The 23,139-nt window shown below is 45.7% G+C and overlaps 1 protein-coding gene across 4 annotated transcripts in view; it reads left to right on the top strand.

Annotated features, from left to right (window-relative positions):
- DHRSX (dehydrogenase/reductase X-linked) overlaps positions 1 to 23,139 on the top strand; it is a 192,566-nt gene that overhangs the window by 125,400 nt on the left and 44,027 nt on the right. For all 4 annotated transcript variants that reach the window (XR_014292433.1, XR_014292434.1, XM_082609410.1 and 1 more), the window contains exon 4: positions 12,810 to 12,911. Coding sequence is in view for 2 of the 4 variants with exons in the window: in XM_082609410.1 (XP_082465536.1) it covers positions 12,810 to 12,911 (102 nt within the window). In the remaining 2 variants the exon portion in view is untranslated. The remainder of the gene's footprint in view (positions 1 to 12,809; positions 12,912 to 23,139) is intronic.

The following is a 23,139-nucleotide window of genomic DNA, read 5'->3' as shown; positions in this document are numbered from 1 at the left end:
TACCTTCTAGTCCAAAACAAAACTGTTTCTTGAAAAGCAAAGGGAAAAAAATGAAAGACTTGTAGAAGGCGATCATCTGCATAAAAAAAAAAAAATCCACTGTCTGCAGAACTGCAGACATCTGGAGAAAAACAAAGCACGTTTTTGTGTCTTGACGTTGCTTGTTCTTCGGGAAGGTTTAACAGCCTTGATGAACAGGTTCTCCCAAACGTTAATGTGTCCCTTACGCCCATGGAAGGGAAATGATGCAGAAAATCGCTGTGGCATCCTCAAGCAAACGATCGTCATTACCGTGCACCTGCTGAGACTTTGGTTGTGATCGGAGCTTCAGGCTCAGCTGACGGAGGTGGGGCGAGGTGTGTGCTCAGGACCGGGACTGTGGTGATTTCTGAGTGGGACGGATAAAACTGGGACGTTTCTGTCTTTCCCTCCATGACATGCATACCAGCTGAAGAGATAGTAACTGTGGCGAGCGAATACTAATCCCAGTTCACCTCCTTCAAGAAATAGTCTTGAGACACTACCAAGAAAGATGACAGGCCAGTATCTTTAATGAATGTAGATGCAACAGTTGTCAACAAAACCTAGCAAACTGAATCCAACCATACATCAAAAAGATCATGCACCACGACCATGTTGGATTCATCCCAGGGTCACAAGGATGGTTCAACATATGCAAATCAACCAGTGTGATACACCACATCAGTGAAAGAAAAGACAAAAACCACATGGTCATCTTAAAAGAAATATATTTTTTTTTACTAGTTTATTTGATAAAACAAAAAGAAAATGAGTGGGAAAAAAAAGAACACTGGCACCAATTACCATCACTAAAATGTGAGCAAGTAAAAAGAATTCTTCTATATTAAAAAGAATCTAAACCCGGGGGTTTTCTGTTCCCAGTAGACAGACAATAATCACACCTCTCCCTCTCCTGTCTCCTTTTCTTCTTTCCTCCCTCCATCCCTCGCTTCCTTGCTTCCTTTTTTTTTTGAAAAGAAATATTCTTTTAAATAGAATGGAACAATAACATTGTAAATCAACTGTACCCCAATAAAATTAAAAAAAATAGAATGGAGCAGTGGGCACCACATACTGGGGTTGCCTGCGTGTCCGTGGAGACGGGGTGTAGCCGAAACCAAAACTAAGCAAAAATTTCCTGTTCTTAGATAATGTAAAAACATGGAAACCTATTACTGAAATGATTCCCTACTCCAGTTTTTACGAGATAAGCCCGAGAACTTTCATACAAGTGCAACTGTAGTGAACCGGACATACTGCTTAGGCAGTCAGTGAGTTCTGTAGCTTCCCTTGGTGCCCAAAGAATTTTACAGATACTGAGGTATTTAGAGTGTTTCCTTATCTGCCGCACCTCTGAAAACCTGAGCATAATAGGGCACATCAAGTCATTTAAGGGGTTGCCAGAGTCTGGATTTTTTTCAGGGGAGCTTATTGAAGGAAAAGAAGGTAGGCAGAATGACAAGATGAAATGTGAGTTTGTGTTCATGGGAAGCTAGGTCTGTGGTCCAGACAGTGTTTTGTAGGGGAGCGGGGATGGAATGGCATTGAGTAGTGTCAGGTCATTGCTTGGGAATGGGATGGGGCCGCCATATGCATTGAGCACTACCAACTCATTGCTTGGGGATGGAGTGGGACCACCATATGCACTGAGCACTACCAAGTCATTGCTTGGGGATGGAGTGGGACCACCATATGCACTGAGCACTACCAAGTCATTGAACGGGAATGGGATGGAGCTGTCATATGCATTGAGCACTACCAAGTCATTGAATGGGAATGGGATGGAGCCGTCGTATGCATTGAGCAGGCTTGGGTAGTATGGATCCTGGCCCACATTCATAGCGGGGAGGTGAAGGTGGACCTTTTAGGGTCTTCTCATTCCTGTTTATAACAAAATTAGGTGAGTGGGAGGATGAGGAAACAACCAGTCAACCCACAGGGAGAGTTCAGGGAATGCTCTTATGCCTGTGGTCATAACGTCTAATCCAACCAATAATTCACATTTTTAAGTATTTTGGAGATTTCATGATTCAATCTTATTTCAACAAGAAAGCTTCTACTCTGACCATTCAGCCTTAGGGAATGTGTATTTTTGCATGTGTGAGTGTATGGTGATAAATGGTGACCACACAATGGCGACTGCAGTCCAGGTTGATTTGGATACTTACCTATGTTACTATTTTTTTAAGTTATTATAAAATATTGGCTGTATTCCCAGTATTATACACTGTATCCTTGGAGTTTAGTTTATACCTAATAATTTGTACCTCTTACGCCCTATGGGTACAAACCTGCTTTTAGATCGTTGTTCATGTAACTTTCTCTTTCCACTGACTTCCCCCGGAGCAAAGAGCAAAAGTGAAAGGGAGGTCCTCCTGATGGAGATCTACTGATGGAACTGGGTAGAGGGGACCCCAAATAAAGGAGCACTGGTTTGCATTATGCAAAGGTGGCCTCAAGATTCCTGCCCCTCTACAAGGTGTGCATCCCTTATGTAATCCCCTCCCCTTCTCTGTAGGTGGGGCCCAGGGATGATGGGGGTGTCACTCCCATGATTAGATTATGCTATATGACAAAAGCGAAGGGACTTTGGAGATGTAATTAAGGTCCAAAATCAGTTGGCATCGAGTTAATCAAAAGGGAGACCATTGGGTGGGCCTGGCCTAAACAGGTGACCCTGTGAGAGAGACTTGAAACAGAAGCAGAAATTTTTATGCTGGCTTAGAAAAAGCTGACAGCCGTGTTTTGGGAGGGCCACGCAGCACGGAGCTCAGTGACCCCTTGAAGCTGAGAGCCACCTTTGCCCGACAGCCAGAAGGAAAACGGGACCTCAGCCCTACAACCGCATGGAACTGAATTTCACCTACAACCCGAGTGAGGCTGGACTAGGATCCCCAGCCACAGAGGATGACCCCCCAGCCACAGAGGATGACCCCCCAGCCCTGTTGACACCATGGTTTCAGCTTTGTGAGACCCAGAGCAGAGGACCCTGCTCACCCCCACCCAGACTTCTGACATAAAGAGCTGGGAGATGGTAAATGGGTGTTGTCTTCGTCCAGGAAGTTAGGGACAATTTGTTACACAGTGTAGCTAGCTGATACCCATGGCTCCCTTTTCAAGCCCTCAATCCCGGTCAGAGTGAGGAGAGCCCTGCAGGCAGATGGGCGCCTGTACTCCCTGGATTCAACTTGTTAAAGCTGGTGTCTACACCCAAGTCAAGTAACCACACGACCTTCTCACCAGGGACTACGAAAGGGGATCCTGAGAGCAACAAAGGAAGTTGGCTATCTTTGTACATTTGTTTGTGTTCTCGTGGTAGGAAGTCTTTTCATCTCAATAAAAGCTGATTGTGAAGAACTTTTTCCACCCTGAACCCCACATTACTGATGTTGTCCTGCCTCCTAGTGGACAGAAAAGTTCACAAGTTAGAGTGCTGGTCGCATGGGTGGGAAGAGGGCATATATTGGAGTTGGATTTTTCCCCTTTTTTCCATTTCTGGCCACCAAATGTGACTCTTGGAGTATTTGGATTTCTTTTTTCTTTTTCTGTGACTGAGATCATTCGCTGATTGATTGACTGATTAATTGATCTGGTTGTACACTGCGGTGTTTTGTTTTTTTATGAAGATGTCCCGTGTGAAAATTTAACGTGCGTATACATTTTGAAATATTACCAGAACCGGTGCTGTATTATATACTTGAAATTTTGCGAGGTCAGTAGATCCTAAGCGTTCTCAACACACCCATCACCATACATGGTTACCATTTTGGTGTGTGTGTGTGTGTGTGTGTGTGTGATGAGAACATTTAAGATCTACTGTCTTAGCAGATTTTGAGTATATAAGACAGTATTGTTACCCGTAGTCACCATGATGTACATTAGACCCCAGAACTTTTTCTTCCTATAACTGGAAATTTGTACCCTTTGAGCAGTAGCTTCCTATTTTTCCCCAAACCCCAACCTCTGGGAACCACCATTCTACTCTCTGCTTTGTAAAAAAAAGATATTTTAATTTTATTGGAATATAGTTGGTTTAAAATGTCATGTTAGTTTCAGGTGTGCAGCAAAGTGATTCAGTTATACATATGCATATATTCATTCTTTTTTTAGATTCTTTTCTCATAAAGGTTATCACAGGATATTGGGTAGAGTTCCCTGTGGTACACAGTAGGTCCTTGTTGGTTATCTATTTTATATATAGTAGTGTGTGTGTGTGTGTTCATCCCAACCTTCTACTTTATCCCCCTCCCCCCCGCCCACCAAGATTCCCCTTTAGTAACTATAAGTTTGTTTTTGATATCTATAAGTCTGCTTCTGTTTTGTAAATAAGTTCATTTGTATCTTTTTTGTAAATTAGATTCCACATATAAGTGCTATCATATGGTGTTTATCTTTCTCTGTCTGGCTTACGTCACTTAGTGTGATAACCTCTAGGTCCATCCATGTTGCTGCAAATGGCATGATTGCATTCTTTTTTATGGCTGAGTAATATTCCAGTGTATATATGTACCACATCTTCTTTACCCATTCATCTGTCGGTGGACACTTAGGTTGCTTCCATGTCTTAGCTATCGTGCATCGTGCTGCTGTGAACATAGGTGTGCATGTATCTTTTGAATTATGGTTTTCTCCAGGTATATGCCCAGGAGTGGGATTGCTGGATCATATGGTAGTTCTGTTTTTAGTTTTTTAAGGAACCTCCATACTGATCTCCATAGTGGCGGCACCAATTTACATTCCCACCAACAGTGTAGGAGGGTTCCCTTTTCTCCACACCTTCTCCAGCATTTGTTGTTTGTTATCTTTTTGATAATAGCCATTCCAACAGGTGATGTGGTGATATCTCATTGCAATTAAATTTGCATTTACCCTGTGATTACTTAGGAAGCGCTTTAGTTGGCTGTGAGGAATGCTCATGTCATCTTGGTGTTATAATCCATAAAAAGTGGGTAACACACTCATACTAAACCTACACTAGTTAGGGACTTGTGATCTTGTGGGCTGGGTGGAAGTTACTTTTAGTCCAGCTCTGTGGGTGGATAAACTAAATAAGATCCTCAGAAGTACCATTTACCTCCTGGGAGTACGAATTGCTTTTAAAACTCTTTAGAAGCCCCTGTTTCCAAGTAAGACGCTGATTGTCTTCTAACCATCTGGCTTACCAGTTAGTTGGAGGTCATTCTTTTTTTTTTTTTTTTTTTTTTTTTCGGTACACGGGCTTCTCACTGTTGTGGCCTCTCCCGTTGTGGAGCACAGACTCTGGGCGCGCAGGCTCAGTGGCCATGGCTCACGGGCCTAGCCGCTCTGTGGCATGTGGGATCTTCCCGGACCGGGGCACGAACCCGTGTCCCCTGCACCGGCAGGCAGACTCTCAACCACTGCGCCACCAGGGAAGCCCGGAGATCATTCTTTTGTCTTTAATTTTAAAGTGCTTTGAGGCATCTGTTACTTGTCTTGGGGTCGATGGAGAATGTTCTCACTTTAATTTCATTTTCCAAATATACTTGGCAATCATAAACATTTGAATAATCTGTAACCTGAAAATTTCACAAATTTCAACACCTTTTACCAAAGCTTTTTACCTGTGTTGTTGTTGACTCTTTTTTGGTGGTGGCAGTGGTTTTATACTTGAGATTCTGGGGTTGAATGTAACGTCTTCCTGTGATGGTTCAGTGGTGGTGGTTTGGTGTCTCCAGGGAGAGAGAGAAAAGCGAGTGGGGAGACTTAAAGAAATGAACTTCCCTGGAGGTGGGTGTGTGTGTCCTAAAACTGTCTGTCTGTAGGGAGGAATCCCTGTAATCTGAGGACCAGGGCTTTGCTTGATAAGGGTGAGCTTGAGGCTCAGGTGGGCACAGGGGGGACAAAAAATTGCAGCTGGTTATTGTAAGACAGCATTGGATCTCCAAGATATCTTTGTGATGTGGACAAAAAATGTCACCAGCCTTTTCATTAAACAAAGGATGTTGCAGCCATCAAGCCCTCAGCCACTGTGGCTTCCCCAGTGTTTTGCCCTGAGGGGATTCAGGATGGAGTAAAACAGGATCCTGGCCCCAGAGAGTTAAGGTGCATATAAGAGGAATGATTTTAATGAGCTCAGACTCCTGCATCTTCCCATATATAGAAAAGCGCCAGATTCATTAACTTGAGATGTCTGGTTTCTTTAATAATCTTTTGATGTTTGAACTACCTGGTGTTTGTTGCAAAAACTCCTGCGTACCCTGGCTGCTTCCTGACCTCTTTGGAACAGTCCCCCAGAGCTACCTGAGAGCCTGTATCCCAGGCTTAAGTCGTCAGCAAGTCCACCAAGTAAAACATAATTCTCAACTTTTAGGTTGTGCTTTTTTTTTTTCAGTTGACAGTTTAGAAAAAGGGAATATGGACAGAGCAGAAATACTTCAATTAGGAGAGCATTAGACTTAAGGAAAAGGGGATTTTTAACTATGAACCATGAGAACAAGTGACGCTGGGGCAGTGGATGTGCACAGACAGGCATCAAGGGACCAAGGCAGGTGGATGAGACCACTCAGGTGCACCTACCTGGCTGTGCCCACTGACCTCACCTGCAGGGACGGGCAGCTGTAACACAGAGCAACCAAGTGGCTGGGGCCTCACGGCTTCCCTCAGATGCTGGCCGTACAGGCTGGCTGTCTACTACGGTCTGATCCTTTTAGAAGTACAGACACACCTGGGAGGTATCATGGGTTTGGTTCCAGACCACCACGATAAATCGAATATCACAATAATATAGGAAGTCACGAATTGTTTGGTTCCCCGGTGCATCTAAAAGTTATGTTCACACTAGACCATAGTTTAAGTTTATTATGTCTTGGGAATTCCCTGGCAGTCCAGTGGTTAGGATTCGTAGCTTTCAGTGCCGGGGCCCTGGATTCAATCCCTGGTCAGGGAACTAAGATCCCACAATCTGCGTGGCATGGCCAAAAATAAAAATTAAAATTAAACAAATTTTTTTTTAATTAAAAAAAGTTGCACGTGGATTAAAAGTAATTCACGTGTAACTTAAAAAAAGTTCTTTTTTCTTTTTTTACAATTTTTCTTGGAGTATAGTTGATTTACAATGTTGTGTTAGTTTCAGGTAGGTGTACAGCAAAGTGATTCAGTTATACATATACAGGTATCCACTCTTTTTTAGTTTTTTTTTCCCATACAGGCCATTACAGAATATTGAATAGAGTTGCCTGTGCTATACAGTAGGTCCGTACTGTGTCTAAAACAACAACGCGCATACCTTTTTTAAAAAATAACTTTAGAGCCCAAAGTTGCTTCACTTCCTTGTGAGCCTTCCCCAAGCCATATCCTGTTGCAGTAGTAACGGGAAGTTTCCCTGATCACAGGTCAGCATCTCAAACAGAATCCTAATGAAAACGTTTGAAATATGGCGAGATGGACCAAAATGTGACCCAGAGACACAAACTGAGCGAATGCTTTTGGGAAAATGGCCCCGACAGACTTGCCCGACGCGGGGCAGCCCCAAACCTTCCATTTGTAAAAAAAAAACAAAAACAAAAAACCCAAAAAACAAAAAACCCCAAAAAGTCCACAGCATCTGCAAAGCACAATCCATTGAGATGCCGTACAATGAGGTCTGCCCGCACTGGTCAAAGAGAAAAAGCAAATCCACCTTGTGGTGCGGAGTCACAGCCCCCGAGAAAGCACGTCAGCCAGGCCCCGTGGTTCAGAATCCGGTTGCTTCCTGAGAGATTTCCTGAGATGCTGTCTGTGATGCCGAGTTGCTCTGGGAAGACCGCCCTTGCGGCGCGGGGGGGTGGGGGGGGCTTCCGGAAGAGAGGCTGCGAGGAGTTCATTCCGCATGCGTGTCCTGGTCCTGATGCAGAGCTGTCCTCTGGATGCTTTCTGGGTACAGCCTCCTATTCCGGGAAAGCGCACCCCACTCAGGACATGTCCTGGGGAGACTTCCCCCTGTTTAGGAGCCATGGAAGGGTGCTTGTCACCAGCAGAACCAGAGAGAAAAATGCTCATTGGTTTATTCACTTTTCTCACTGTGTGCCTGGGATCACTCTCTCTCTCTGTCTCTCTCTCTCTCACACACACACACACAGAATAATCTCCCTCTGTCTGCCTTCACTATCTGGTTTTAGGGGCAGCTTGGTTCTGCTTCCTACCTGGAAAATAGTATCTCACGTCTCAACAGACTTGAGTCTGTCTCTCTGTCTAGAACAGCCAAGAGGTGTGTATATGTCACGTTTATCTTTAAATAATGAATTATTATTTTTCTGGTTGACAGGCATTTGATGTATTTCTGGTGTATTTGTCTCTGCCCATAGAAACGATGTGCATACAAATATTCGTATACACATCGCCTGGTGGACAGGGGTGTATACGCCTAGGCGTGGAATTGCTCAGTCCAATGCTACACACACATTCAAAATGATTGTGTCATATTACATTCTTTTTTTTTTTTTTTTTCTTTTTGCGGTACGCGGGCCTCTCACTGTTGTGGCCTCTCCCGTTGCGGAGCACAGGCTCCGGATGCGCAGGCCCAGCGGCCATGGCTCACGGGCCCAGCCGCTCCGCGGCATATGGGGTCCTCCCAGACCGGGGCACGAACCCGTATCCCCTGCATCGGCAGGCGGACTCTCAACCACTGCGCCACCAGGGAGGCCCTCATATTACATTCTTTTCCAAAGATCTGGCCCAGTTTCTATTCCAAAGAGCAATGTAGACATGTACTGATGTATTCTGTATTCTCAGAAACCTTGATAATGCGAGGTCTGACGTTTTTGACACCTTGGTGGATGTGAAGTGACATCTTCTGGTTTTAATTTGCATTTCCCACTTGCTGTTGAGATAGCATGTCTTTTAGGGAGTGTTTTGGCATTCCGTTTTCTTCTCTTGGCGAGTGCTTGCTCATGTCTCTTGTCCATTTTTTCATAAGGTTGTTTGCCCTTTTCATATCACTTTATGGGTGTTGTTTCACCTTTATCTTTTAAATAGAGAAATATAGGGAAAGGTGAGAGGCAGGCTGCGATAACCAAGCTGTTCTCCTTCTGGGTGCCTCCTGTTCCTTTGGGGGACCCTATTCCTTTGTCTGGAGTGAGGACAGGGCCAGGACTCCGGAAGCTGCATGGATGTAGCAGCCGGCAGCTCCCCGAATTCGTCTGTGACGGAGCCGGACAGTGCTTGCTGCCCTCACACACAGGAAGAGTGAGCCCTGTTCCCCGTTGGGGAGCGGGGGGCAGATTTTCCGGGACCCGCTGGCCCCGTGTACGGGGGCTGTGCTTGGTGTCGGGATATTTGAAAGCTGCCCTCATGCTCACCTGAACCCCCTTCACCATAAACGGTGCCTCTCAGCCTTTCAGGGTCTTGGTGGCCCTAAAATTACCCCTGTTACGTTCCAAGGCGGGTAGTCGTTATGGTGAGATGCAGAGAACCAATTCTAGGAGCGCTTTCATGGCAGAAATCATCTCTGAACAGACGGCCTCTCTAAAAATCATCTTGTGTTTTTCTCATACGTGCTTATGTTTATCCCAGTGGAAACGTTTTAATTTACATTTTCGTTTGTGAATTTTTTGTTCTTTGAGTATTGATGTGAACTCCCCTCTCCTTCTGGTGCTATTTCTTTGCAGATTTTTGTATCAGAACAAGGCACACTTCATAAAAAGAATCAACTCAGGCTTTTCCCCCCACCCGCGTGTTCTCAATCAGTCAACAGAGGTGGGATTATCTATGTTTTGAAAGTCGGAAAAAATTTGATAAAATACCATGGACACTGTCCCCGCCTTTTCTGGATGTCGTTCTTTCATTAATTTTTCTATTTCTCCCATATTCGTTGCTCTGATTAGTCCTAATTTCCTTGATTAGGTCGTAACAATCAGTGTTTTTCTCAGAAAAGCATTCATTTCCTTGAGATGTTCATATTTTACTTGTAAATCTAGCATATTATTAATATCGTTAGAAGCACACACCTATCATTTTAAAATCTTCTTCCTACGATAGACTCATCCCTATTTGTAAATTGGCATTTTCAACCTTGTCAAATATATTATTCACAGTCTTCTCTGGGTCTTTGTTTCTGTCTTTTTTGTTTTTTTTGGTCTATCGATCTGTCAGATGCTCAAAGACGTACACTCATTTCTCCCATAACCATTTTGGTTTCGTCCACTTCTCCCTGCATTCCCAAGAGTTCCTGAGAAATAGACTGCGATATTGCGTTATTCTGAGAACATGGCACATGACTATCATGACTTCAACTTGACTGAGCGTTGGACCCACAGATAACGATCCATGTTGCCCCGTTAATATTTTAGTCCTGAATCATCTCCACCTTATGTCAGTAGGGCCAGCCCTGCTTGATTTCTGCTTGTTTGCCTGATACTTTTCAGCCTTTTAATTTTCAATCCCTGCTTTAAAAAGCTCTATCGTGAATATCCAGAAGAACTCTGAGTGTGGTCTTCCCATACAAGGCTACCATCTTGGTTTTGCATCCTGACCAGCCCCTTGGGGTTCACTCTTTTTCATACTGCACCCCTATCTGTTTCCTGGGTGTCCTGTTTTGCTACCCGGACAACTGGTATACCTCCTGTGTTCCAGTCCTCTGCATGGCAGACGTTCTATTTCTCATTTCCTAAGGGTATCTTGACCATTCTCAAAACATCGCAACCTTCATTTCTCTAATTATCCAGACAGAAATGAAGGTGTTCGTGATGGCACCCCAGGTAAAATGAAAAATGTCACTTGTGTCTCCTTCTCCCTGCCAGGAGCCCTGCTGTGAATTATCCCTGTCCCCTCTCACCGTGTGCATTGTTGGGGGGATGCAGCCCCTACTTGGGTTTTAGGTGAGCCCGTAGCATGCGTGAGTCCCCATATCCTGTCAGTGATCAATCCTGTTGCTTCTGCTCGATGGGGGGCACACCTCACAGTTTGCACCTTGTCTTGGGCGTCTCTTTTCTCAGGGATGGAGCCCTTAAAGCCTTATGGTCTGCAGGGAACAGTCTGCCTTCCTCAGTGGTAGGGCTTGATTTGAGGGCTCATATTCCCTGTGCAGTGTCACCCCATCGTCCTGCCAGTGATACTATTGTAGAGGTGAGGGGTGGGGGGCAGCTTCTCAAAGGATGTAGAAAGTGGGTGCTAATGACAAGAATGGGTAGAAAAGAAGCAAAACCCAGTAGCTCCTTCACAAGGCAGCGCTCTCAACGTGGAACATCAGTCTTCATGTTTCTGGTCATTTCTGATCCTTTTCCCCCAAGGAGCAGGGAAAAATCATCTTCTGACATTTCGAAGATCCAGTAACCGTGCTCTACTTCTGGAAGCTGAGTGTGTGGGTCCACCCATCCTTTTACCATGGGTTCGAGTTATTAGCAGTAGTGTGAGTTTTCCTCTTTTTTTTTTTTTTTTAACATTCTTGGGAGTGTTTCAGGCAAAAGTTAGAACAGTGTGTCAGGAATGCCTATCCAGATGGCACCGTGTTCTAGAGCAGAACTTCCAAACGCCCTGTGGCAAAGCTCCCTTGTCCCCAGTCTGTCACAGCCTGATGCCATTGGAGACAGAATAGAAAGGAATTATGAGAAAAAATACATGTAAGACACATGCAAAACGGGAGTGCCCAGTGTTGCTTTTTTTTTTTTTAATTACTGGATTCAGCAAACATAAAATGACTTGATTTTTTTTTTTTTAAATTTCTACACGCATCCTCAATTTCTGAACGCGTCCTCTGGCAGACTGGTAACCAACAGATCACAGGATGGTGCCCGTCCATAGGCCACGCTGAGTAACTCTGATCCAGGAGCATGCCCACCCCCACTCCCACTGTACTTTTTTAGGGAAAATATTGAAAATATTTTAATAAATATATACACTCGCTTGTCCTCAATGGCTGTGTGACTTGGCCCACATAGGTTCCATTCTCCGTGCTCAAGATTATCTTCAAATGTCTCTTCTGAGTGAACACTAGCATGTGTGTTCCAAAATATGTACCTTCCCAAGCGAGTACTTTTGCTGGCTCTCAGGTGTAATTATATTTAAAACTCCCTACAGAAACCACAAACCGACAGAATCCTGCAGGCATGTCTCACCCCTGAGATGTACAGCACGGTAGGTGCTGGTCCTTAGGGTATGGAAACTGTACTCCCCTCTGTTCCCGGGCCCTGGGGCCACGGATGTCCCTGTGAGCGTCTTACCAAGAGCTGGGTCTGGGGAGACCCAAAGCGATCCTTCAGCAGAACCAGCTGCGACAGTGCAAGGACCACACTGCTGCAGAATGACCCAGAAAACTGCCTTCCGCTCAGAACGGTTGTCTGGCCTAAGTTCCCCTCTGGACCGCAGGATCATCTCTGAGCTCACATGGTTGTTGGATGAACTCAGTCCCTTAAGGTTGTAGGTCTGAGGTCCTGACTTTCCTGCTGGCTCTTGAGTGGGAGCTGTTCTCAGCTCCCAGGAGCTGCCCTGAGGGTCTTACCCCATGGCCCTCTCCCAGTGAGGCAACTTATTTCTTCCAGAACAGCAGGAGAATCTCTCTGTCTCTAGTCTTCTCGCAAGAGGGAATATTATGTAATGAAATACAGTCATAGGGGTGACATCCCAGGATCTTTGCTGTATAAGAGGACACAGTTCCACCCACACTCAAAAAGAGGGCATCGTCCAGGACGTAACTCATAGAGGGTCTTCTTAGCGTATGTTGCCCACAATGGACCTTCCTCTTTTCTCTAATCCAGTGTTACTTCCCAGGAGGGATAGAAGTTAACCTCTTTAGAAATCGTCTTAGCATCTGCAGTAAATTGGAGGATAACCACGCATTTTTTGTCTTTCTCCAGTGGAATTTCTGTATTGTGACCTGGCGTCCATGAGGTCTATCCAGCGGTTCGTCCACAGGTTCAAGATGAAGAAAATTCCACTCCACGTCCTGGTCAATAACGGTGAGTTCTGGTGAAATCCAGAGGTTAATTCAGACACAGACACGAGCTCTAGCGGTCCTTTGGGAAAGCGGGATTCCCAAGGAAATGTATGTTTCAATTGTTGCCACTGCTTTGTTCCACTGATGTGTTTGGCTTTCGTTATCAGGACAGTCAATTTTAGGATGTTGCTTTGAAATGATGTAAAGTGTGGTGATGTGTTCTGTGGATTTGATACTTGGACCGGTCCACTTGGGCTAAGATATATGAGGGACATGCAAAGCGTTGGGTGTTTTCACAAGGGTTATTTTATTAAAGCCTCAGTGTGTTTCCATGACGATCATTATCTGGGCTCCAGACCCTCACGCCCAACTCTCTCTCTCTTTTTTTTTTTTTTTACAACTTTATTGGAGTATAATGGCTTCACAATGGTGTATTAGTTTCTGCTTTATAACAAAGTGAATCAGTTATACGTATACATCTGTTCCCATATCCCTTCCCTCTTGCGTCTCCCTCCCACCCTCCCTATCCCACCCCTCCAGGTGGTCACAGAGCACGGAGCTGATCTCCCTGTGCTATGCGGCTGCTGCCCACTAGCTAGCTACCTTACGTTTGGTAGTGTATCTATGTCCATGCCTCTCTCTCGACATCATCCTTACAGCCAGCACTCTTCAAACGTACGTGTGGAGTCCACATCTCCCCTCCCCCTGTCTTCCACCTGCCCCCTGGCCACCTTCAACACAGACCACCCAGGGCACTGCTGTCAGCCACGCTGAGCTCTTCAGAGCATTGGAAACACGTCTGCTTTCTCACTTTCCTGCCCTTTTCCCTGCCTCTTTCTCTCTTCCGCGGCTACAGTCAACTTGTTTCATAAAAGTTCATCCAAACTCTCCAAAGAGAAACACAGTGATTAACATCTCCAGACAATACATATAGAGAACGAAAGCTATCGTAAGCATCCTGGAAAACATTTGTGCTGGTAGAATTTAACACATTGCTTTCAGACTTGGAGAATCCAGTATATAAAGGAGGTAAATAGTTAAATTGATACAGCAGAGACTTCCCTGGCGGTCCAGGGATTAACGCTCTGTGCTCCCAATGCAGGGGGCACGGGTTCAGTCCCTGGTTGGGGAACTAAGATCCCGCATGCCACACAGCGTGGCCAAAAATAATTAAATTAATTAATGAATACAGTAAAAGGAATAGACATAAACAGTGAGTTACACCCACTGTACTTTTTTCCCAAACGGATAAAACATTTGTCAAATTATTTGTATTTTGTTTTTTTTAATGTCTTTTATTCTGTTTTTAAGATTTTTCTCTTTACCAGGGTTTTTAAGCAATTTTATGGATTCATTTATTTATTTTGGTCGTGCCCCGTGGCTTGTGGGATCTTAGTTCTCCGACCAGGGATTGAACCCAGGGCCACGGCAGTGAAAGCGCTGAGTCCTAACCCCCGGACTGCCAGAGAGTTCCCAAATTACTCATATTTTGGATGACAGGGAAAACTAGGACCCTTGTGATCATACTGAGCCTCCCGTGGATAATCCGGGGTCATTTTCGCATCTAAATATCCTTAACCTAATCCCTTCTCCGAAGTCCCTTTTGCTCTCACCCCTTTTTCTGAGGGACCCTATGCACAGTGCCGGGGATTAGGATGTGGACACATCTCGAGGGGAGGGAGCATCGTTCCTCCTCCTGAGGCTGTGACACTTATCCACCTGCTTCTGGCTCCCGAGATCTGCTTGTTGTCATTTCCTCACCTTTCTCTTTGTCTTGTGTATTTTATCTTTCTCCCATAATACTAATGGGGTTGGCGGTCAGGGTCAGATAGAGATACTGCTGCTCAATCCACTTGTTTAATTGGAAATTCCCACTTAAGGGAAATGCATGGGATATAAACTGTGTCTCCAAAGCTACACGTATGCATCTGTGGCTTTGATGTGTGGGTACCTATGAAACACCTACAACGAATACCATTTCCCTCTACTTAGCCTGGGAAAGTACTCTGCGTGTCGTTAATGCCGGCGGCTCTTCTGGGAAGGTTCAGAATGAACTTAGTGTACGCTTGATTGATAGTTTTCAAGTCCCCCAAAATGATTATGCCTTAGACCTCTTTGCAGAATTAATGCTTTCCAAGGACATGGCCATTTGGGATCCTCAGCGCTGGGGTAGGGTTCCTTTGGTGGGTGTTCATCTGTGTCCTCTGTGATTAGGAAGAAAACATTATAAATGGCCACATGTACAGGTGAGTTACATGGAGGGGCCGTGGAGACGTGTCGAACCACACATCTTCTTTCCACATTAAATTTAACACCCTCAGGAATCAGTAACGGCAGTGCGTGCCCGGTACGCTGCCATCGTGCAGGATTCCTGAGATTTTATAGACACATGCACAACAGAACTGAATATCTACTGAGGGTCTTTTCTGCAGTTTCAGTACAGCCTTCCATCTGCCAAGAAGTAGGGAAAATTATGTATCTCAAATCTAATGCCTTTCCCCAACAGATCTCTGCCTTGGGTCAACAGAATTTTAGTGGGAAATATGTCTGCAAAGCACATTTGCTGCAGTGGAGAGAGCTCTCTGGGGAAAATACCATAGGCAAGACATATCAATGTGTTCTCCATAATTCACCCTCGCCCTTAAGTTGCTGTTTTTTTTAATTTTTATAAATTTATTCATTTTATTTGTTTATTTTTGGCTGTGTCGGGTCTTCATTGCGGTGCACGGGCTTCTCATTGTGGTGGCTTCTCTTGCTGCAGAGCACGGGCTCTAGGTGCATGGACCTCAGTAGTTGTGGCTTGTGGGCTCTAGAGCGCAGGCTCAGTAGTTGTGATGCACAGGCTTAGTTGCTCCGTGGCATGTGGGATCTTCCTGGACCAGGGCTCGAACCCATGTCCCCCTGCATTGGCAGGTGGATTTCTAACCACTGCACCACCAGGGAAGCCCAAGTTGTTGTTGTTTTTTTTTAAAGAGAAAGCACTTTAAGTAATTTTATTTAGTTTATATACAATGCTCTGTTGACTGTTCTGCTCTTTTTTTTTACTTGAAGTATAGTTAATTTACAATGTTGTGTTAGTTTCAGGTGTACAGCAAAGTGACTCAGTGATACACATGTATATATATGTGCTATTTCAGATTCTTTTCCATTATAGGTTATTACAAGATGGTGAATATAGTTCCCTGTGCTCTACAGTAGGTCCTTGTTGTTTATCTATTTTATATATAGTAGTGTGTATCTGTTAATCCCAAACTCCTAATTTATCCCTCCCCCCACCCTTTTTCCTTTGGTAGCCATAAGTGTGTTCTTTATGTCTGCGAGTCTGTTTCTGTTTTATAAATAACTTCTTTTGTATAAGTTTTTAGATTCCACATATAAATGCTATCATATGATATTTGTCTTTCTTTGTCTGACTTACTTCACTTAGTGTGATAATCTCCAGGTCTATCCATGTTGCTGCAAATGACATTATTTCATTCTTTTTTATGGCTGAGTACTATTCCATTATATATATATGTACCACATCTTCTTTATCCATTCATCTGTCCATGGACACTTAGGTTGCTTCCATCTCTTGGCTATTGTAAATAGTGCTGCTATGAACGTTGGGGTGCATGGATATTTTCACATTATGGTTTTCTCTGGATATATGCCCAGGAGTCGGATTGTTGGATCATATGGTAGCTCTATTTTTAGTTTTTTAAGGAACCTCCATACTGTTCTCCATAGTGGCTGCACCAACTTACATTCCCACCAACAGTGTAGGAGTGTTCCCTTCTCTCCACACCATCTCCAGCATTTATCTGTAGGGCCCTTGAGTTTTGAGATGACTCCAATCATCCTACGATGGTCCCATGTTCCTTTTCTCTGCAGATTTTAAACCCTGCATGCATGGCTCTCAGGAAGATAACACTTCTCTGGAAACCAGGACAGAGTTGCATTTGGACCTGGGGAGGCTTGCTGCTGGCCCCTCTTTTCACACCCTCTCTCTCCTTTCTGCAGAGAATCTCATCCACACGTTGGCTGACCTTCAGCCCAGATATAACTCCTTCATCCAGATCTTTCCTCTGAGCTCAGGACCTCTTGTTTCTGCTCAGTGCCCCAGAGGCACCTCAAGGCAACAGAACTGCTGTGGGATTCCTGAGCCCCTAAAGGACCCTGGCTCTTGGGAAAATCCGTTTCCTTACTGTTCCCAGCTTCGCTGTCCAAATTCCTTAGCTCATGGCCCCTTCCTGCATCTTTGAAGTGAGCACCACAGCACCTTCATGTTGCCCTCTCCCTCCAACCTCTGTTTCTGTCCTCACACCACCTTCTCTGAGTCTGACCCCCTGCTTCCCTGCTATTAAGGACTGTGAAATTACACTGGGCTCACCCAGGGTCAGCGCCCCAGGTCAAGGTCCTTCATGTAATCATATCTGCAGACTCCCTTTTGCCAGGTCAGGTGGCATAGTCACAGGTTCCAGAGATTAAAACAGCATTTTTGGGACATTATTCTGTTCTCCACACCCACCTTCTTGGTGATTCACACGCAGGAGCCCTAGACCTCATGAAAATCATTCTCTAGCCAAGGAGACACACATTAAACAAAGACTTAATCTGTGAAATGCCTGACCCTAGCAGATGTCTCTTAGAGTGTGACACAGGGTCATGTGAAGAGAAGACGGCATCGTTAGGTGTGATCACATTAAATTCCACGAGTGGAATTTCCCAGCCCGGACTCCGCCGAACGCCATTTCTGAGAGTCGGGAATGGGAGTCCAGTTATTACAAGACGGTTGGCTGAAATCACATGTGGCGTTTGCTCCTGTCGTGTGGTGCCCTTTATCTTTCAAAATGTTGGCTGGGTTGGGCACATTCGTGGCTCTGGGGTTTTTTTTTTTTTTGCAGACTTAGGACGGTTTTTCTCGGAACCCCATCTGGATCCCTGTAGGGAGGGGCCCGGTTCTGCAGGACTTGCAAGTAACAGCCTCTGTGGGTTCAGACAGAAACTTCCAGGAATGATGTGCCCTGGGGTGGAGCTTATACTGGTGCCCATAATGGATGCCCACACCCCAGGGTGCTGGGCAGGAGAGCTGTCGGATCCCTCAAAAAGAGGATCTCTCCTTTGCAGACCCTCTGTGTCTCTTGGAGATGCCACGGGACCACAGAAGTGTTGGCACCCCCTGGACTTAGGAAGGGGCATGCCCCCTCTGGTACCCAGGATGGGTGGACGGCTCCAGGGATCAATGCCCCTCGGGCCAGGGGTTAGCCAGGAGGGTCCAGTCCAGACTGACAGTGGATTCATTACCAGCCCAGTGTGCCCGGGGCTCGGGGCAGACTTAGCTGATTTGGGGGAAGTGAAGGATTTCCTCATTCATCTCGTGGCTTGCTTTGTACACGAGGGTTTATCTTTGCTGTGTTCAAACGACACTTCTGAAGGGATGGATATTGGAGAGATTCTGAGTCAGCAGATGCCAATGGGCTTCCCAACTACAGGACTTCTCAGAGGGGAACCCTGTCAATGGTACTGTTGGTGTCCAGGAGGGTCTGCAGAGTTTCTGAAAACGATATGCCTGGGACCCTCCTCTGGGATATTAACTCCCCCCCACCCCTTCCCCTGCCCCAAGGTGATTGGTTCAGAGGAGTTGCGTTAACAGGACAAACTCCTGCTCACCCATCAACTCTCATGGAAAACAGCCCCAGCTGTGTCCCACAGAGAAGACGTCCAAAGGCCACGTCTAGCTAGACTTCGTGCTTTGCTTTTCTAAAATTTATTCCTAAAGAGAGCGATCAGGATTTTGCCAACGTTTGGTATTTCAGACGCAGAATATTTCTGCACTTGCTAGCAGGACATAAATAGAACCAGACCGCCTCTCTCTGGCTGAGAGAGAAGCTGAGCATTTATCCAACCCAAGAACGATCTGCGTCCTGCCGAGCTGGTCAATATTTATCATTTATTCACATCAATATTGATTTACCTCGTTTTCCATCCCTGTGCCAGAACTTGGGTAGATTTGTAGCCAGCCCTCAGGACTTCTGCTTTAGCCTTGTAGGAGTTGTCCCCGTAACACGCACGGATATATTTCTCAAGATCAAGAATTACTAAAAATTATGTTTTTCCCTCTAAATAAATATGTCCGTGGTAACCCTGAAAAATCACAAAGATGCTTGCTTGCCTGGCCAGGTACATAGGAGCCTAGTGTTCGGTATAGTTCTTCATTCATTCATGAATTCATATCCTAAGTCAGCATTGGAGAAGCAGGGACCAGGTGCACTTAGAGCCAGTCCTCCTGGCAGTGGCCGCCATGGCCTTGGCACCGACAAGGGTGGTCAAGAAAGCAGGGAGTCGGGGCCCAGTTCTCGGGGGAGGGGCGCAGATGCCCGAATACTCTCCTTATTTATGTGCTCGGCGTTTCCTCCGAGAAAGAGGCGACCGATGTGTCTCTTGGGAAACTGGTGACGCCCCGTGCGTGCCTTTACCCTTGGAGGGTTGGATGGGAGTATGCGTGGACCACTCCTCATCAGCGCCTTCTGTTTCTCTCCCGGGGTTTGTGTCTCCCCGAGGGAACCGTTTCCCACCGTGTCGTGCTTTCTGGGGCGCTCCTCCTGTCTTTGGGAGCAGAAGGCGCTTGGATGCTCCTTTGCTGGTGGTGGGGCTCGCAGGGCTGTTGGACGTGATCGACCCGGATTCCATAAGTGCCCCAGAGTACAGCAGGCTGCCCATCCCGTGTCCCTGTTCAAGGGCCTCCTTCTTAAGCCCTTCCTGAGCGTCCAGGAAGTGGGTCCAAAAATGCAGTGGTTTTTTCCTAATTACCCAAATGCTCCAGCATCCCTTAATTCAGGAGCTCTTTTTTTTCTTTTTAATTTTTATTGGAGTACAGTTGATTTACAATGTTGTGTTCGTTTCAAGTGCATCCGTGATACATATACCTGTATGCACTCTTTTTTAGATTCTTTTCCCATATAGGCCATTATAGAGTATGAAGTTGAGTTCCCTGTGCTCTACAGTAGGTCCTCGTTGGTTATGCATTTTAAATATAGCAGTGTGTACAGGTCAATCCCAATCTCTCAATTCATCCCCCACCTTCCCCCCTTGGTAACTATAAGTTTCTTCTCTACATCTGTGTGTCTGTATCTGCTTTGCACATAAGGTCATATCTCCTGTTTTTCTAGATTCCACATATACGTGATATCATATGATATTTGTCTTTGTCTGACTGACTTCACTCAGTATGATAATCTCTAGGTCCAACCATGTTGCTGCAAATGGTATTATGTCATTCTTTTTTTTATGGCTCAGTAATATTCCATTGTATATAGGTACCACATCTTGTTTGTCCGTTCCTCTCTTGATGGACACATAGGTTGCTTCCATGTCTTGGCTATTGTAAATTGTGCTGCAGTGAACATTGGGGTGCCTGTGTCTTTTTGAACCAGAGTTTTGTCCGGATACATGCCCAAGAGTGTGATTGCTGGATCAGACGGTAGCTCTATTTTTAGTTTTTAAGGAACCTCCATCCTGTTCTTCACAGTGGCTGCACCAACTTACATTCCCACCAACAGTGTAGGAGGGTTCCCTTTTCTCCACGCCCTCTCCAGCGTCTGTTATGTATAGACTTTTTGATGATGGAGCAGTTTTATCCTCAGACTGTGAATGGGATGGGTTTTAGCCACTTCGCTCAATAAGAGGGTGACATGTCCTCCCATCTTTGCACTTTCTTTGATTGCCCTCTGGTTTCACAGTGAGTCAGTGATAAATTTGTCTTCTTTTCAGAAGGGTTTTCTGGGTGGGAGGGAGATTTTGTTTTTGATGCGCCCCCCCCCGAGAAGATGCACGTTCCTCCCGCCTTACTTTGATGTCTTTTTGGAAATACTGCAACACAGGAGCTCTTAACAGAGTTGGGCATTTCCGATCCCCTGGCCCCAGGTGTCCTGGCTGTGCTTATAGCGGGTCCCCAGGGGGTATTTCTAGTGCGAATAGTTGCTCGTTGGGGAAACATCCTCAGTAAGTGGTGGCATCTCTGCGGTGGCCATGGGGCGTGGGGCGGTCTGTCCTCTGTGGTGACAGGGAGATGACAGTATTGGAAACACAGGACGAGGGTGACCTGTGGACCTGTCTACATGATGCTCTAGCCAGTGTTTTCCCCGTTGACTTAAGGATGATTTTGGACACACTCATGTGCTCTTTGAAGCTCGACATTTTCACTGGCCCAGGACGTGACTGTGTCCAGTACCCCTAAGCACTCAGCCCCAGCACCCGGGTCCAGCTGGGCTGACAAACACCTGGGTTCATTGCCACCCCCAGTCCTGCCTCAGATCACAGGCTTCCCTCCATCTACGGATTTTCCCTGAGACACAGGGACACCTCCTTTCCTGGTCGCGTTCTACAGGTGGATTCAGAACCCTCGTCCCTTCCAGAACCTTCTATCCTTCTTCCCGAACATTTCTGCATTCCTCTGTTGACTGCCTTGGTTGCCCGCTTCCAGACGTCTTTACTTTTGCATTTTTAGTTCCACTGACGGTAAAGTCTCTGGATTCCAAAGTTGCAGCCGACCCCAGCTCTGGAGGTACTTTTTGTGGTCAGCCCTGGACTGACGGTGGATTGTCTGTAACAGTTTTCTACGATGTTCCTCGTGTTCTGGACTTAAACCTTCATGTAGCCGTTGGGCACCAGCTAGAATATACCCTTCCCTCATTCTCTCTCTCTGTGTGTGTCTTTATCTCTCTCTGTCTCTGTCTGTCTCTCTCTCTCTCTCTCTCTCTCTCTCTCATTCCCTGCGCCTCTCTTTTCCCCTGTAAGGCAAATAACTCTCTCTCATCCTCTCCTGATTAGGACACATCTATTTTTTTCCCCCTCTCTATAAGGAATAGCACATGGTTTATTTTTAAGTGAAAGGCTTTATTTTGAATAATAATATACATATCATTCATGCCATTTACTTTTCACGGTGCGTCGCTATGTCTGGAAGTAGACAGGGAAAAAAATAAACGTTAGAAATACCTAAGCATGGAAATATACAGGCAGAGAAGACATTTGATACATCTCCATGAACAAGCATTATAGGCCAGTATCCACTAGAAAAGCATGAAAACCATGCAAAGAGTCTGCCCGCATCCCAGCAGCCAAGTGCAAACAGTACACGCTATAGTTTCTTGGATACAAAACGTATATATTTTCTTTGGAATGGAAACATCCTACAGACGAGTGGCTTGGCTTTTCTGTGCAAGGCAAAAATTATCTATAGAAGTAAAAACAGTGGGGGAATTTCCTGGCAGTGCACTGGTTAAAACTCTGTGCTTTCACTGCCGGGGCTTGGGTTCGATACCTGGTCGGGGAGCTGAGATCCCACAAGCTGTGTGGCACAGCCAACAAATTAAAAAAAACACAAGTACAAAGTGTAGAAGCCACCTGTGACGATGAGATATTCCAGGCCACAGACGTGTGTCTACTCCCCAGTCAAATTCATCCATCAACGAGCAGATTTTTTTTTTTGGCTGCACTGTGCAGCTTTGCGGGATTTTAGTGCCCAGACCAGGGATCGAACCCGTGGCCCCTGCAGTGGAAGCGTGGAGTCTCAACCACTGGCCCGCCAGGGAAGTCCCTAGCAGATACATATTTTTTTTTTTTTGCTGTACGCCGGCCTCTCACTGCTGTGGCCTCTCCCGTTGCAGAGCACAGGCTCCGGACGCGCAGGCTCAGTGGCCGTGGCTCACGGGCCCAGCCGCTCCGCGGCACATGGGATCTTCCTGGACTGGGGCACGAACCCGTGTCCCCTGCATCGGCAGGCGGACTCTCAACCACTGTGCCACCAGGGAAGCCCAGCAGATATTTTTTATGGCTTCTTTTCCTATGTTTCAGTTCGCAGAGGCTGCCGTTTTCACAGATGGTCACCAACGAGGATGACCATTTGAAGCCCTGACGTGACATCATCCCTTTATCCATTTAAAAATATACAAGTGTAGCGACGTGGGTGAACCGTTAAAATCTCTCCCTCAGCACCCGCCAGACGTTCAGTAAATATTGTTGCTGTTAAATCTGCTACCCAGGGAGCTGTCTAGGACATTTTGCTTTAAAAATGGAAACCAGGGACTTCCCAGGTGGTCCAGTGGTTAAGACTTCGCCTTCCCATACAGGGGCTGTGGGTTCGATGCCTGGTCGGCGAACTAAGATCCCACAGGCCTTGTGGCCAAAAAACCAAAAAATAAAACAGAAGTCATATCGTGACAGATTCAATAAAAGACTTTTAAAAAAAATGGTCCACCTTAAAAAAA

Source organism: Mesoplodon mirus (assembly GCF_964341445.2).
Source record: "Mesoplodon mirus genome assembly, chromosome: X".
Taxonomy (NCBI): domain Eukaryota; kingdom Metazoa; phylum Chordata; class Mammalia; order Artiodactyla; family Ziphiidae; genus Mesoplodon; species Mesoplodon mirus.
The sequence above is the reverse complement of the archived record's forward strand: the minus strand, read 5'-3'. Positions and strand labels throughout refer to the sequence as shown.